Source organism: Sesamum indicum, linkage group LG5, assembly GCF_000512975.1.
Source record: "Sesamum indicum cultivar Zhongzhi No. 13 linkage group LG5, S_indicum_v1.0, whole genome shotgun sequence".
NCBI classification, from domain to species: domain Eukaryota; kingdom Viridiplantae; phylum Streptophyta; class Magnoliopsida; order Lamiales; family Pedaliaceae; genus Sesamum; species Sesamum indicum.
The window spans coordinates 7,749,937-7,765,855 of NC_026149.1; the positions used below are offsets into that span (position 1 = coordinate 7,749,937).

The 15,919-nt window shown below is 35.6% G+C and overlaps 2 protein-coding genes across 3 annotated transcripts in view; one reads left to right on the plus strand and one right to left on the minus strand.

Moving 5' to 3' along the window:
- LOC105162236 (ubiquitin carboxyl-terminal hydrolase 22-like) overlaps positions 1–3,016 on the plus strand; it is a 4,670-nt gene extending 1,654 nt beyond the window's left edge. The window contains exons 4-5 of the mRNA XM_011080229.2: positions 953–956; positions 1,866–3,016. Of these exons, the coding sequence (XP_011078531.1) occupies positions 953–956; positions 1,866–2,640 (779 nt within the window). The 3' untranslated portion in view covers positions 2,641–3,016. The remainder of the gene's footprint in view (positions 1–952; positions 957–1,865) is intronic.
- LOC105162237 (monogalactosyldiacylglycerol synthase 2, chloroplastic) lies at positions 12,484–15,919 on the minus strand. Of its 2 annotated transcripts, XM_020693643.1 has the most exons (10): positions 15,765–15,919; positions 15,592–15,626; positions 14,972–15,285; positions 14,386–14,558; positions 13,975–14,136; positions 13,747–13,888; positions 13,415–13,639; positions 13,270–13,332; positions 13,099–13,173; positions 12,484–12,795 (listed from the first exon to the last, which is right to left on the minus strand). In XM_020693643.1, exons 3-10 carry the CDS (start codon positions 15,239–15,241, stop codon positions 12,532–12,534), a joined length of 1,374 nt encoding a protein of 457 aa, XP_020549302.1. In that variant the 5' UTR covers positions 15,242–15,285; positions 15,592–15,626; positions 15,765–15,919; the 3' UTR covers positions 12,484–12,531. The 2 variants fall into 2 exon arrangements, with proteins under 2 accessions (XP_020549302.1, XP_011078532.1); XM_011080230.2 differs by lacking the exon at positions 15,592–15,626 and having other exon boundaries at positions 15,765–15,915.

Sequence of the window (15,919 nt, forward strand, 5' to 3'; positions counted from 1 at the left end):
TGAATAAGAGAAGAGGTAACTCGAAACTGATGCAAAATTACTTGTGATTCTCCTCACATTATTCAAATGTGGTACATGTGTCTTAAAACGAGCGTCCTATGGAATATTTATATTTGGTGTGGCCTTAATTTCTGAATGGCCCTTTTACTCCCAGTCTCCCATAGGCACCGGTGCACAAGCTCAACATTAACTGTCAGATGCTTGTAATGGGAATATTATGTTTAAGATTAAAAATGTATATATTTTCTTTTTTGGTTTTATTTTGGAGCCAGAGGAATCTAAGAATTTCATGCATTACTGGTAGCAGTTCGGCATGTTGAGTTACGGGTTCACCTAAAACTGCTGCTCATGGATTTAACAAGTATTTCTGATTGTGTGAAGTCTTCCGCAACTCTTTATTTCTAGCAGGCAGTTTGTCAGAGAACTACACTTGACAAAATTCTTGTTGCGGACTTTCCCGTAGTTCTTGAATATGCATGATTGGAGTTCAATTTCAATTATGGTAACAAACAATAAAAAATGAAAAGAGGAAAAAGGAGATAAGATTTGGTGATGTTGAATGATTAGTTTTGGAACATGTAGGATTTATTTCATTTGTTTCCTTGTCTTTTTTTCTTTTAGGTTGGTATTCTTGATATGCTTGGGTTAATAAGTGGCCGCTGTTATATCTCATTTTGTTGTTTTGGATGATTTATGATGGATGCTTGAATTTTTCTTGGGATAATCTATAAGAAGATAACTTACAAGTTCTTGTCATCTTATCCACTAGTATCCTACTTTCTCATACACCATATCTCATCTGATCTAGGCAACCCTAACTACTATAATAAATGGAGTAACAGAATTTCTAAATGCAGGACTCTGGTCTAGTTTTCCAATTGCCTTAGACATTCATATTGGCAAGTGCTGTCAGATTTAGGGCCAGTACTCAAACCGCGAGCTTGCCATCTGCTTCACTCCTGTAAGTCCCATTTTCTTCGGTGCACTTGGCTTTCATCATAGGGTTCTTGTGCCACACTAATTCGTTTGCTAACTCAGCTGTGCTGTTGGTAGGGTCCTTATGTCAGAAACAGCAGGCCTCGATCTTGATGAACGTTCAAGTTTCATTAGGCTATGTCAATATGAATCCTTTTGATTCAACATTTGGATGTTTTGGTGTTGGCCAAGAATCTGTCACACCTTTTCTTCAATTAGGAGTTCCTGATCTTTTGGAGAATATTCTTGTCCTTGGTTTTAAGTTTATGGGATTCTCTAGAGTCACCTTCAGCTGCAACTTTGTGTTGCTCTTTGAGAATATGTTGCTGGTGGTTCTCCCACATTAAGTTATTCAATCCATTTTGGGTATTTTTGTCTAGCTAAAAACTAAGGTGGTATCGATAAATCCTCAGAGGTCGTGACATGATTGTTACTTGGATGATTCAATTTAGTTTTTTAATCTTACTATTTAATTATTAGACGCCTCAATTGATTTCACCCGTGTCTATAATTATACTTTAGGATTCCAACTTCTGATAAATTTATGTTGACAATAAGTCCAGAGATTGAAAATCATGAAAACTTGAATTGCCAAGAATTTGAAGTTCTTGAGAATTTATACCAACGAAATGAATGGAGTCCTCGCAGCACTTCCTTGTTCCATGGTAGTAGGTAACTTAAACCTGTTTGCCACGCTGCATTTAGGTTGTAACATTATCCTACATTGTGTTCTAATGAATCTGGATTATGTTAACATCCTTTACTTTGCCTGAATCATGAGCTTCACATGTTACCATAATCTTGCACGCCCTACTGAGAAAATTTACTCTGAACATGTTGCAAGTCATGTTTGTCCTGATGATATCATTGTATCTACATGTTCTCTGTGCAGGCAGTGGAGACTGTTGTATTGCTCACCGTGTATTTTCCGGCATCCTTAGATCTGATGTCATGTGTACGTCCTGTGGTTTCACATCAACAACATACGATCCATGTGTAGATATCTCGTTGGACTTGGAACCAAATCAGGTTGGTTCTGCAAAAGCGACATCCACAAAATCCAATTATTCTGTCAATAATGAGGCAGATTCCAGGAACTCTGGGCAGAGCCCCAGCCTTTCCACCTTGGTTGGATGTCTTGATCATTTCACAAGACCAGAGAGATTGGGTTCTGACCAAAAATTCTTCTGCCAGCAATGTCAAGTGAGGCAGGAATCTCTCAAACAAATGTCTATAAGAAAGCTTCCTCTTGTTTCTTGCTTCCATATTAAGCGGTTTGAGCATTCTCCCATCCGTAAAATCTCGAGAAAGATTGACCGTTATCTACAGTTCCCTTTTTCGCTAGACATGGCACCTTACCTATCATCATCTATTCTTCGAAGTAGGTATGGAAACAGAATCTTCCCTTTTGATGGGGATGAGCAAGATGCTTCTGGTGAATTTTCTTCGCAATTTGAGTTGTTTGCTGTCATCACTCACTCAGGTAAACTTGATGCTGGTCATTACGTGACATACTTGAGATTAGGCAATCAATGGTACAAGTGCGATGATGCTTGGATCACTCGAGTCAATGACGACATTGTCAGGGCTGCACAAGGATACATGATATTCTACGTGCAGAAAATGCTTTATTACAGAGCAAGTGAAAGGACAGTTGCTACATGAGGACCATTTTTCGTGAAAACAGGCGCTCCTGATACCTTATACCATGAACTTCAATGAACTATCTTGAGGAACTAATACCAATATTTCTAGGCTTGTCTTTGGTTAAGGCCTTCCTACTACTAGTTCCTGCATCCAGGTGCATCTTGATGAGCAATCTTCTACTTCAGTTGGGATTTATTTTCATCTCAATTTCTCGGAGTTACATTGCTTCTAAACAAAATTTCTGATGTTTTGACTCTTCCCTTTTCCCCATTCCTAGTTACATTGTAGGTGATGATTCTACAAAATGTAGGGGTTGGTTAAAGCTCAAAGAGCGCCAATCATACAAGGCGACTTTGTTTTGGTGATAAACTGATTAAAGAACCTGTTTACCTTCTATGGATTCTTCACCTTTACTTCATCTGTCTAGTCATTGTTTGTTTAAAGGGTAAATTACAATGAGCTCCGCACATAATTATGAATAGTCCTCATTGTCTAAAAATTATAAAACCCCCGATGTTTAACAAAATAATTTATAGATGTTTGGAATTGTCAATTTTGTTCTTGTTATATTTTTATGTTTTTATTTTTTTTTAAGAAAAATTAGATGAAGTGCATGGAAAATTTTAAAATATCGAAAAAAAATCATCCATTTAGTCCATGAAAATTTTTAGAAAATAAGTAAATTTATATGTCATAGTTTACAAATTTTTTTTTGTTAGTATTACAAAAATCTAACGGAAATACAATAGAGACTAATAAGTTGAGTTAAATATTAGATGATCATTAAAATAAAAAAAAAATATGTATAGTTAAATCAAAATTGAGGAGAGTTTGTTGTAATTTAACATTCTTTAGTTGCAGCTCAATCCTCCAGAATGTTGAACTATGTGTTGCTTGAGAAATGTTATATTTATTTGGTTTGGTTCAAATAATGTCATGACTCCATTCCAATGTCAAACTCTCTTCTCTCAGTCAGCCATTTCTATGAACATGCTGTCATCATCTTAACCCTTCAAATTTTATTCGAGTGAAACCCACTGAAACTAGAGGTGCATGGAAATGCGATCAATGACTTGGGTGCTTTGTTTGGAATTGGAGTGCAGTAGTTTATAATTTTGGTGCAACAATTTGTTGGTTAGTTTGCAGCATTTGATTATTTATCTATATATGGTTGGAGGCAAGTGAAGTACTTCTAATAGTTTTAATTTAAAGTAAATTATGTCGACGTCCCTAAGATTAATTTAGTTATAAATATCCCCGTATTACCTTACAAGTATACCTTTTGAGGTAAATATCCATGTAATTTACCTCAAGAGGTATTTGTGTATTTCTTCCATTATAAATTGTAATTATAATATTTTGGGATGCACTTATGATTCTGTAAATGGCATGAGACGTTTATGTTATTAAATCTAACATCAGAGCTTGACGACGTAATTTATCCTTAAATTATTTAAAACTGAAGTATGCTAACTACTTATTGACAATAAAATATTTATAATTTAATTATAATGGTATATAGTGAAGGAATAGTTACAAGCCTGAGATGTAAAATGAGTAATGGAAGCAATAAACAAAATATGAAGTGGGATCATATTTTATGTCAAACAGGGTATCCGTGCACTTGGAAATCAACTAATTGATGCAAGTTAAAGGATAAGTAGTTTAAAATAAGTTTTTAAGTTGATTTTATAGTTACCGACGTACTTTTAGCATGATTGAAATTGATAATCAACGTCAAGTAAAGATGAGTCAGTACTGGATTACATCAATAATTGAAGAAATCTATCATTAAATTGCAAAGATACTTTATCTGGAATATCTGCAGTCACTTTTATAGCACCTGACGTACTATTAGCATGATTGAAATTGTTAATCAACATCAAAGAAAAGATGAGCCAGTGCTGGATTACATCAATACTTGACGAACTCCTTGATATGAGTATAAACTATCTAGAAATTTACTTAAAGAACTCCTTAATATGAGTATAAATTGTCTACAAATTTAATTGAAGAACTCCTTGATATGAGTATAAACTATCTATAAAGTTACCCAAAGATTCCTTGATATGAAAATAAACTATCAATAAAATTCAAGTGAATGTAAAGAAACACCTTACCTAGATGTATTGGGTAGTTTATACAACTTAATAATGGAATGTAAACGGATGATAGTGTATTCCTTGTCTCACATGGAATAGTTAATTAAATTTTAGGTGTTTCATGCAAAAACTATCCGACTTAAGTTTAAAATGACAATTGAAGATGGTTCAGGAGACGCTTTCTCCCAACTAGAGTCCAAGCTTTTAAGATTTAGAGGTTACTTTCGGATGGAGGTACCGCGTGTCCCTGGAGAAGCCGCTGGTCTTTATCTGATTCTGGGGATGTGACCTCAGAGGTTCGACGTGGATATCACCTAAGCCACTCGTGGATGCCATGTGATATAGGCCTATACTTCGGCTAGGATATTTTGAGCCCCTCTTTCTTTTGGGCTTGTGAGACCTTTTTGGATTCGTGCCTTCTCGGATCTGAGGCGCTTTGGTCTCTTTGAGTCGATTTACTTCCTAAGGGTATCTCCTGTACGACTAGACTTTTTAGCGCTACCTTGGGTCATTATCCGAGTTAGGCCTCCTATAGGGCCACCTTGAACCTTGTATTCCTTCGGCTCTTGTCATCCTCTTTTTCCTTTTAGACCACTCGAAGATTAGGTTATTTTTATGAACATTAAAATGAAAATTCACATTAATCCAACAATATAATCATATTGTAGGGACAAATTTTACTTTGAGCAAAGTGAAAACACGTTTCAAAACTTTCTCAAAATTTATATAGCCGCAGCATCAACTCAAACCAGAAATCATCCAAATGATTAAAACTATTCCCCGAAATCATGATGAAGTTGATTCTCTATGTTGGGAGCATACAAGCAACGCTGTGTTCTATGTTGGATCTTTTGACTCATCAGAAAATAGACTTCAAAAGTTAAAGTTACCAGAAAAATTAAAGTATTTTTGCTTGGCTTATTAGCAGATTAGACTTTTTGTTCCAAGTTTGTTATTCCATGTTGTATGGATACGAATATCAAATTATTTAGAAGGATGCAAAAGTATTTGTTTACCTATAAATACATACACTTTACTATACCATAAAACTCCCAACTCCACTATAAATACGTCAAGGAATAATTACATTTACAGCCCCTAACCTATTGCCTTTTTACACAAACCACCCCTATCTTTTCAAAAATTACAGAAACCACCCCTAATAGCTTTTGAAGTCCCAAAATACTCCTGTTGACTTGGTCAGATTTTAACTTAATTTTTTAATGATAAAAATGCCCTTAAGGGTATTTTATAATTACCAAAAGGTAGAGGGAATATCAGAGTAATGTTTATAGGGATGAATAGTATTTTTTTATTATTTATACTAATTTTTAATTTAAATTTAAATTATTTTATTAATTTTTTTATTAAATCTGTATATTAAATTATTTAATTAATATATTAATAAAAATTAGTTACTAGCTTATGAATTTAAATTAAAATATTATCACACTTGAATAAATTATTTTAAATTCTTAAAATAAATATTTTTTTTTTGTTTATAACTAAACTTTATTACAATTAATAAGTTATATATATATGTATATATGTTTATACAATATAAATATATAAATATATATATATATATATATATATATAATTGGATATAAAGTGGATAAGGCTAAAGGATGGGATAGAAAGAATAATTCTTCAAAAAAATATTTTAATAATAGCCATGTTGTTGAAGTTATATTGGATAATTCAGCAGTCCTTTATCTCTCTGCTTAATATGCAGTATTTATTTGATAATAATAGCAGTCACGTTAAGAATGCAAGAAAAGAGGAGTATGAACTCCCAATGAATTTAGATCAACTAAATAAATGGACAATTCCTAAAGTAAATCCTAGATTAATTTACAATTTTGGAAGATTTGATTTCTGGAAAACTAAACAGGTAGTAAAAACTACTGAAGAATGTATCTCTCTTGATAATGAGGAAAAAGTAATAAAACTTTTGGATTCTATGGATATAAGGCATTACCAAGAAGAATATAAATTTTTACATATTGGTCTTGTTCAAATAGCCTTTAAGCCTCTAACATTAGAAGGTTTACCAGAAAGCTTTTTAGCTGCCCTAAGAGATGCCAGAAATTTAGACTGGAAGAAATCTCTAATAGAAATAATCCAATCTAGTCTAGCCCATGGGCCAGTATTTTTTAATGTTTACCCAAATCTACAGTTATCTATGTCGGATGTTAATATACTTGATGCACTAACGTTAAATGTTAAGACCCATGGATATAATTATACACCTGGATCAGAATTAATATGTATATGTTATAGAATTTACTATAAGCTTCTCCATACACTCAATCCTAATTGTAAGACACAAGATAATAAAACTCTTGAACAAACAGTATTCTTTGAAACAAATTTACAGAATTCAAGAATTAATACTAGGAGACAAATAAAATAGAGCGAAATAGAGTTTCCAGAACATTGGGTAATTGAGAAGGAGGTCCCTATTTAATATTATAATTATTAAAAGTGTAATTTTATATAGAGATTCAATTAAAAAATAATAAAATAATTAAAATTAAAATTAAAAATTAGTATAAATAATAAAAAAATATTCAGGGTCATATTATTCATCCCCATAAATATTATTTTGATACCTCCTCTACCTTTTGGTAATTACAAGACAGCTTTTAGGGCATTTTTTTTTATTGAAAAATTAATTGAAGTTTGACCAACTCAACAAGGGTATTTTGGGTTTTAAAGGTTGCCAGAGGTGTTTCTGTAATTTTTGAAAAGGTGGGAGTAATTTGTATAAAAAGGGAATCAGTGAGGGGGTGTGAATGTGATTATCCCATACGTTAAATAGTATTTGTACACCCAATTACTATTCATTGACTAGAGACTCTTACACCCTTATCAACCAACAATTCTCTCTCTAAAAGCTAAGCTTGGGAAGTATAATTTGTATCGAGGGTAATTTTTTCATTTTACTCGCTTTTGAAATTATAACCACTAATTCGCGTCGTATGTGGAAAAATATTACTCCGACATTGAGGATGCAAATCAGGTCTTAAGCTCATGATGTCCAAGTGGTGTACACAGGCCATGAATCATATGAGAATGGAGTTGAACAAGCCCTATGCGTGCTACCCATATGAACAAGCCCCATCCTCCCCCCAAGAACCTCCCCTCCCTGGTGTGCCAACACCTTAAGGGGTAATGATACAATTGATGCAAGAAGCCTTACTAGCTTTAATCCATGATGCATCCACTCGAGTTGTTGCATAAGCCGTGGCTTAGTTTGCGATTCACCACCTCATGAACCCATCCCCTCGTTCTCCTCGTCGATGTCGAGAATCTTCCCCAGCTCCCAAGAATGAGTAGATGCGAGAAGAGGTGAATAGTTAAGTCTCTTGACCTAAAATCCCTCATAACCAAGAACAAATTATGCTCTAATTGCTGCAACCCTCCTCACCCCTTCCCTCTAGGGGAGTAGAGGATGGGTATCTGCCTTTGGCTATAGCTCAACCATAACACAACCCCTCTCCCCTATCATCTTGGCCCAATCACTTTTAGTAGGTGCAAAAGTGTCAAACCTATTAGAGCATGATGGAATAGGAGATCAGTAGGAATACTTGGATAAATTCTATGCTAAGATTGATTGGTATGACTTTAGCAATGCCTTCTACTGCGAAGTTTTCTGCACGATGCTCTCAAATCGTGCTTTAACATAGTTCGATCAATTACCTGCTGGAACTATCTCCAGCCTCGAGTAGCTGACACAGTGTTTCTTGCATCATTTCTCCATGAACAAGTATCCATAAACTATTGCATACGTCTTCACTATAGACAATAAGGAAGAGGAGTCGTTGAGGGATTACGTTTAAAGGTTCGTGGAAGCAGTAGATGGGGTGTCGTATGTCAACCACAAGTTGTTAGCCAGCATTGTCCAACAAAATGTGCGTCATGGACAGTTCAAAGGGTCTATAGTGGGAAATCCCGCTAACACCTTGGAGGAATCGCTCGTTCGAGCATAAAAGTATATCAAAATAGAAGACTAAAAAAGGAATGAACCCTACTTCTAATGCCAAGAGGAAAGGCAGAGAGGTTGCCACAAGAGGTGAAATATTGATAGCTGCAGAGCAATAAGGGTTGGTTAACCGATGTTAAAGAAAAAAATGAAGGATAATCCCAAGAGGCTAAAGTCTGATAATATTGTCGCTTCCACTGTAACATGGGGCATACAATTGAGGATTGGCATCACCTCTAAAATGACAGAAAAATTGATTTAGTGGGGATATCTGAGGAAGTCAACCAATACAGGAATGCTAATTTGACCAAGGGTCAATCACACTGCCTCAAGAGTTGACATCAGCTCATGCTCCTCTTGACGATAATCTTCCTCCAGCAACAGTCATCTCGTGAACTCATGGGGAAACAATGGGAAGAGACTCCCTTGCCAGAAAGTAGTAACCCTAAGTTCGCATAGTAGGAAAAGTTATCTTTTGGCTATGCACTTGTAATATGAGAAAGCTCAAGTAAGAACTTAGCATATCCTTTTCCCCTTATGATTTCTCCTCCAAGATATTGCAATGTGAATTCTAAGTAATGAATTAGTTTTTCTTGTCGTAGTATCAATAAAATCAAATCAAATCAAATTTCATGTAAAGCTCAAGTTTTTCTTGTCGTAGTATCAATTAATTGCAAAAGTCGTTGTTGCTCCAAGACTCTAATGACAAAACTTCATTAAGATCCCCATCAGGAATGTAATCCTAGAAATTTTGCATCTCCTTAAAGTTGAATCCGAGACATGAACAAAATATCCCTCAAATCAATGTCCCAAAAGATCCCGGAAGTTTCAAGGGGACCCTAGAGGCAAAAATCACCGTTGCCGAGGGACCATTTGAACAAAACTTTATTGAGATCTCCATCAAGAATGATGCCCCGAAAACTTCGCATCCCCTTGAAGTTGGTGAAAGATCAACTCCGTGACATCAGCAAAAATATCATTCAAGGCAATTAAACACGTGTCGATAGATACGATTGACGATCAATTGCAACAAGTATGTTCATAAATATTAAATAATGCAAATCACATGTTGAGTTCGACTACATAGGTTGGAAAAAAACTATTCCAAGTACATGTCAAAACCGGCTATATGAAAAGTAAAAAGAAAGTATAGAGTTCACTAACTAAGAAAAATCTAAATTTAAAAAAAAAAAAAAACTACCCCTCTCCACCCTCCCCAAGGCCATGACGGGCTCGATGACCACAAGTAAAAGTTGTCGCTTCTTCCTCAAGCTTGCCAGGCAATAGGGCGAGGCAACTCTTTGCCGGCCCCACCAGTCCACAGGGGTGGTCGTACCTTGCGCGCCCCCAATGAAAGCCTAAAAAAAAAACAACGAAAGAAAGAAAAACACTATCAAACACGAAAAGTTGTGCTTGGCTTTAAGGTGAGAGAGTTTGAATGTGTGAAGGGTATGAACATTGGGTAGGTGGAGCCAACACTTTATTAGCATCCACTTGGCCCCTTCTAACACACTTACTCTCGGCCGACTTACTCGTCCCAATTCTAGTAATTCATTTAAGAGCAGAGGGCCATGTGATGGATATATTAACGATATCAAATTATATAGAAGGGTACGAAAGTAACTTTATACATATAAAATACATAATCTATACATACACTTTACTACACTATAAAACTTTCAACTTTGTTGTAAATACTCTAAATATTATTTTTACCACCAACTACTATTCATCGACAAGAGAATCCTTACACCATTATCCACCAAAATTCCTCTCTTTATTAACTAGTCTGAAAATTAAAAATTCATATCAAGGATAACTTTTTCATTTTATCTCATACTGAAATTACAACCACATCAAATTTAGAACATATGCACCACTTATAACAAACTTTTGTGCTTGGAGCAAAACTTTGAAGGCCTCCACGTGGCTCTTGCTTTATAACCAAAAACCTAAACTTGATCTTGCTTACCTCTTCTTTCACTAAAATATCCACACAACAGGGAGTGATCTCTCCTGCCAGGATCCTTGACATGTGTTTACAGAGTTTGTCATTTTGATAGGTCAAATTGAATTTTCTATTCAAAATTTTATTGTATTTATTATCCAAATAATATATACATATCAAATATATAATATCTCTCGTTAAATAAAATTATGGGATAGTTACATTTATACCTCAATTTATAGTCTGTTTACACAAATTATTCATAAATTTTTCGTAACTGCATAACCACCCTCGACAGCTAAAACATAGGAACGGTTAAAACATTGACGTTCTTTTGGGTTGTATATATGATTTTCAACAAACAGTGATGGTTTATGTAAATGATATTAATTATTGTATGCAAAACTGTCCAGAAAGCAACGATAATATGTGTAAACAGATTATAAATCAAAAAATTTAAATATAATTATTCCTAAAATAACAACATAATCTTTATATACACTATATATATATATATATATAAACATATTCATAAAAATTATATAATAAAATTTAAAATAAAAAACCCAATACACTTTGGAAGTGCCATCTTAAGTCCTCATGGATGTTGTATCCACACACACACACACACACGTATTAAAAAATTTGTAAAAATCATAGGTAGATGTGTGTTTGTCTGAACTCCCGGAGGTTCACACAACTCAAACTAACTAGTGATCAATTTCCCATGTGGTGGCTCCCAATTGTTCATCAACACTAAAGTCAAAACCATAATGGAAAAGGAAAGCATCCAATCACATGTGTAAGAGGACCCTCTCTTTCTCTTTCTTGCCACCAAAGATTGGTTGGGTTGGATGGATGCAAATATTAAACCTTTCATTTTCACTTAATATCAATTCATCACTTATTTGAATATATCTATATATTCTTTCTCTGTCATTTGTTTTTAATTATAGAATTGCTTTCGTCATCTTTTGAAATATCTTTCCTTCCGACCACTCAAACATGGCCTAGATTAGGTTGGATTAAAACCTTAATTGACACAAAATTTAGTTGTTTTTTGATAAAGAATTTTAGTGGAACACTGTCTGATTTAATCACTATAGCTTTATTGATATATTAGAAATTGAATATAATCTGTATTGGATTAAGTACTATAAATCAATTATCGTCAGTCCATAATATACCGTTGTAAGAGAACACATGTTCTACAATAATATTTTAACTCATGACATTCAAATAAAACATTAATGATTACCATCATTAAATTTTATTTTGACTTTTGTTTTTTCAAGTCCAAGAATGATGACTTGAAAGCACTCCCTTTAGGCAATTGAATTTTATTTCAAATTTTATTATTATTTTTATTTTATTTATATACACAAATTATGTACACATTTTTTTTTAAATAATCTTTATATGCGTAATATATATATATATATTAAATAAATTTAAGATGCAATAAAATTTGAAATAAAACTTGATCCAGCATTGGCTTACAAGTACCAAACTTGAAAGCAACTTCATTGAAAATCTTGGACTCACAAGTTTGGCAAGTTCTTAAAGGAAAAGAGGAAATATTCACTAAGCAACAAATAGAGGTCACTCAAAAGAAACCAAAATCAGACTGCAATAAGATCAATCATGCTTTCAATTCCTATCAAACTAACCTAAAAGAATTCAAAAAAAAAAAAAAAAAAAAATCAACCCCAACCACCATTGTTTTTTTGTTCTTTTCATCATCCAGAAAACCAACAACAGAGTTTATAACTCTAGTGGTCAAAGAATACTATCAGTTCTGGGAGCTATTTTTGTACAAGGGCCTAAGGGCCTAGTCAAGATGATGTCGGGGCAACGAACGACAACATCTTCTAGTATATTAAGCTGGAGAATGATGAAGTCAGCATGTAGGGAATGTTTGATAAAGGTCCCCGTTGACAAGCGAGCTCGTGAATGTCCTTCACGATGTCGAAAACTGCATCCGGTTGCGCGAGTTTGAGTGCGTTTTCCGACATTCTCTTGAGGTCATCCGTCTTTGTGCTGAACCATTCGGCCACGATCTTTGCCGTTTCCTTGGGGCTTCTGGTGAAAACGCCTGCCCCACTGTCAACTACGTATGGGACGTTCCCTTTTTCCTGTCGATGCCGAATGCAAGAAATCAGACACATGCTTCGGCTTTGGTCGGTTTTATTTTTTTTCTTTAGTTTTGGCAGATAGAGATAAGTGTGTGCAACTTTTAAGAGTTTTCAGTATGTTTAGTTTTGGATTTAGTATCAATGTAAGATAAATGAAAATCAGCACATTGAGCTGTGTTTTTTTCAAGACATAGTCAAACATTCATCATATTTTTGAACTTTCTTGTAATAGAACAAATAACCATGAAAAATTAAGTCAAACGAAAGAAAGCGACGAAACTACAACCATTCAGATTAACTTACTTGTCCAGGAATGTAATCGTTGAGAATAATCGGAAGGCCCCTTATCAGTGCCTCGGCAATTGTCCCGGGACCAGCCTATAAAATCAGAACATTTGTAAACAACCAGTCCAGCACGATATCAATAGCAGAAGTATCTTGCGTCCAACATATGAATATAAAGAACTAACGTACTTTAGTAATGATGCAGTCGCAAGCACCCATCCATTTCTCCATCTGCTTCTCGAATCCTCTAATCTAAATTGACAGAATAAGTTTTGGTAAAAAAAACGGGAACGATAAACTCTCTTTGCTAATAATCAAACTTTATATTTTGTACCTTGACTGGGATTTTCCACTCAAGGGATCTTAGTGTTTCAGCTAATGCTTCATTGCGGCCACAGATGACGACGAGTTGCCCTATTGGCTTCTTGAGTTCTTGATCGTACAGAGACTCTCCCAGAGCCTTAGCTGTTTTCTTTACGGGCCCCATTCCCTCTCCACCTCCCATTAGCAGAACGGCAGGCAATTGAGCGTCCATCTCAAGTTCCACCCTCAAATCGTCCTATGGCCAAAAATTGAACCACCACCGACCATCAAAATTACCATACTTCTCAATCTCATTGCCAAATTAGCTTAATTAAGCAGAAGAAAGAGAAAAACGGGCGTCACCTTTGACAGAACTGCACGACAGAAAGAAGGGCGGATGGGCAATCCGAAGACGCGAATTTGAGATTCTTCAAGGCCATCAAGCAAAGCCCTCTTTGCAACCCCCTCCGAGGGACAGTACAGACGATTTACCGACGGATGAAACCTTAACAAACAACAATTCCGGAGTTGGTATTTTGTATCATTGGCTCCCAAATGTCTGAAAATTTCAACAAGAAGAGGGTAGTATACCATGTGCGGTGGCAAGTATTGAGGTCTGTGATGACGGTAGCGAAAATGACTTTCTTATGCAGGCCTTGCCATTTCAGCACCCACAAGGGAATATGCTGCATAAGTGGATGGACGCTGATGATTATATCGGGCTTGTACTCCATTAGTCCTGCCTCAACCTCCCTTCAAAAGGAGAAGGCGTAATTTTATGTACTTGGACTCTAAGAACAATAGTGTGCAACATGTTCTTTTGAAATGAAAAGAAATATCTTTTCAGATCATTGACAGCAACAATCATTATAGATCATGAAAATGGATATAATTAACTCTCTTACTAAATCAAGATCATCGAACATCACTCAGGTTTCTGAGCTCCGTAAGTGACTTTTCTGAAAGAAGCTGAAAGGAAATAATAGGAATGGGTGGACATACTTGGCGTAAAACGCTGCAATGGCGGCAAGATAGACGGAGTGGATCCATCTAGGAGACGTGCCATGAAACGCAAATTTCCAGAGCTGAACGTGTTTAACCATGAACTTGTACTGCCCCTCCATATCGTTCAACGGCCACCCTGTGTACTCCTTCCAGACATCTTTCACAAAAATCTTCAAAACAAATCAGACAACAGAGACATCAAGAAAGACAACAGATGAAAGTAGAGTAATCACACTCAAAATTCAAGATGATGAAACAAGAAAAGGGTGGTGAAACATGAGCGAAGGAACATGACTAGATAGATAGGAGTACCAGAACAAGACAAGAATGCTATTCTTATCAACTTTTGGTCCTGAATTGGGAGTAAAAGAAGACAATAAATGGTGGTAGACATCACACAAAGCAACCTAACACTTCCAGCACTGACTCAATCCAAAGTCTCAGGGACAGGGACTAACTGAACAAGATTTGAATTCTCAAAAAAGACAAAAATTCCTTAGTAAACTGCTCAAGAACCACCAAAATCTGAGCTGTTACTATATACAGCAAGAACCTCATAAAGCATAAAAATTCATTAGCCTACCCTATATTCGTCCCCATACTCGAGCTGGAAGGCATCCCTGATCGCCTCAGCGGACGCCCGGTGGCCGCCGCCGGTATCGCTCATCAGAATCAGCACATTTTTCGTTCTCTCAGCGCCAATCTGCTCCAACTCCAAGTTCCCATCTTCGCCTTCATCATCACTGGCATATTTGCATCTTTTCTGGCTGTTCCCACCAACCAATCCATACACCCCAACTCTTTCAAACACCTTGTTTATAGATTGCCGGGGAGACACCGCCTTCATCGCCATATCTATATATACAAAAGAAACTTGTATATATAGGTATGGAAATTCTGTATAGTAATTTTTATCAAACGGTTAGGATCAAACCCAGAAACAAAAACCAAATATTTCCAAAAACCCAAGAAAACAGAGAGCCAAAATGATGCTTAGAGCTACAAGGAAAGGGACTTATAATTTCTTTTTAATTTTCCTCCCTCCATTCCCAGAAGAAAAGTGGTTGGGAAGCGAAAAAGAAACGGACTTTTTTTAGAGAGAGAGAGAGAGAGAGAGAGAGAGAGAGACGAATATACATGTATCTTATACATATATACATCCAAATGTACAATCTTAAAGCAACCAACCAACCAACCACCCACCAGGAGGGATCTTCGAAAACCCTCCAAGAAAACGTCTTTCCGGCGAGAAATTCAAGAATGGCAAAGAAAGAAAAAAAGCAAACAAGTTAAAATGACAAGGGAAAGAAAACGTGCATAAAAATGCAGAAAATACATACAAATGATTTATATAATAAATATATATATATATCTACCTTATTGAAGAAGAACAAGAAATCAAGAATCCAGGGGCAAGAAAACCCAAGGAATTTTGATTTCCGTGGAGAAGGAAGGAAAAAAGAGTTTGGATGAATGGCAGAGAAATACAGGTGTGGGGTGGGAGTGGGGGGGATGGAGGGGAAGACGAGAG

What these genes read in the sequence shown, in the direction of transcription:
- LOC105162237 (XM_020693643.1), bottom strand. Translation starts at nt 15,241, where the DNA reads ATGGCGATGAAGGCGGTGTCTCCCCGGCAATCTATAAACAAGGTGTTT. An exon ending in GTCGTGCAGTTCTGTCAAAG is followed by an intron (nt 13,640 to 13,746) that starts GTGACGCCCGTT and finishes TTTTGGCCATAG; the next exon opens with GACGATTTGAGGGTGGAACT. An exon ending in GCGACTGCATCATTACTAAA is followed by an intron (nt 13,174 to 13,269) that starts GTACGTTAGTTC and finishes CTGATTTTATAG; the next exon opens with GCTGGTCCCGGGACAATTGC.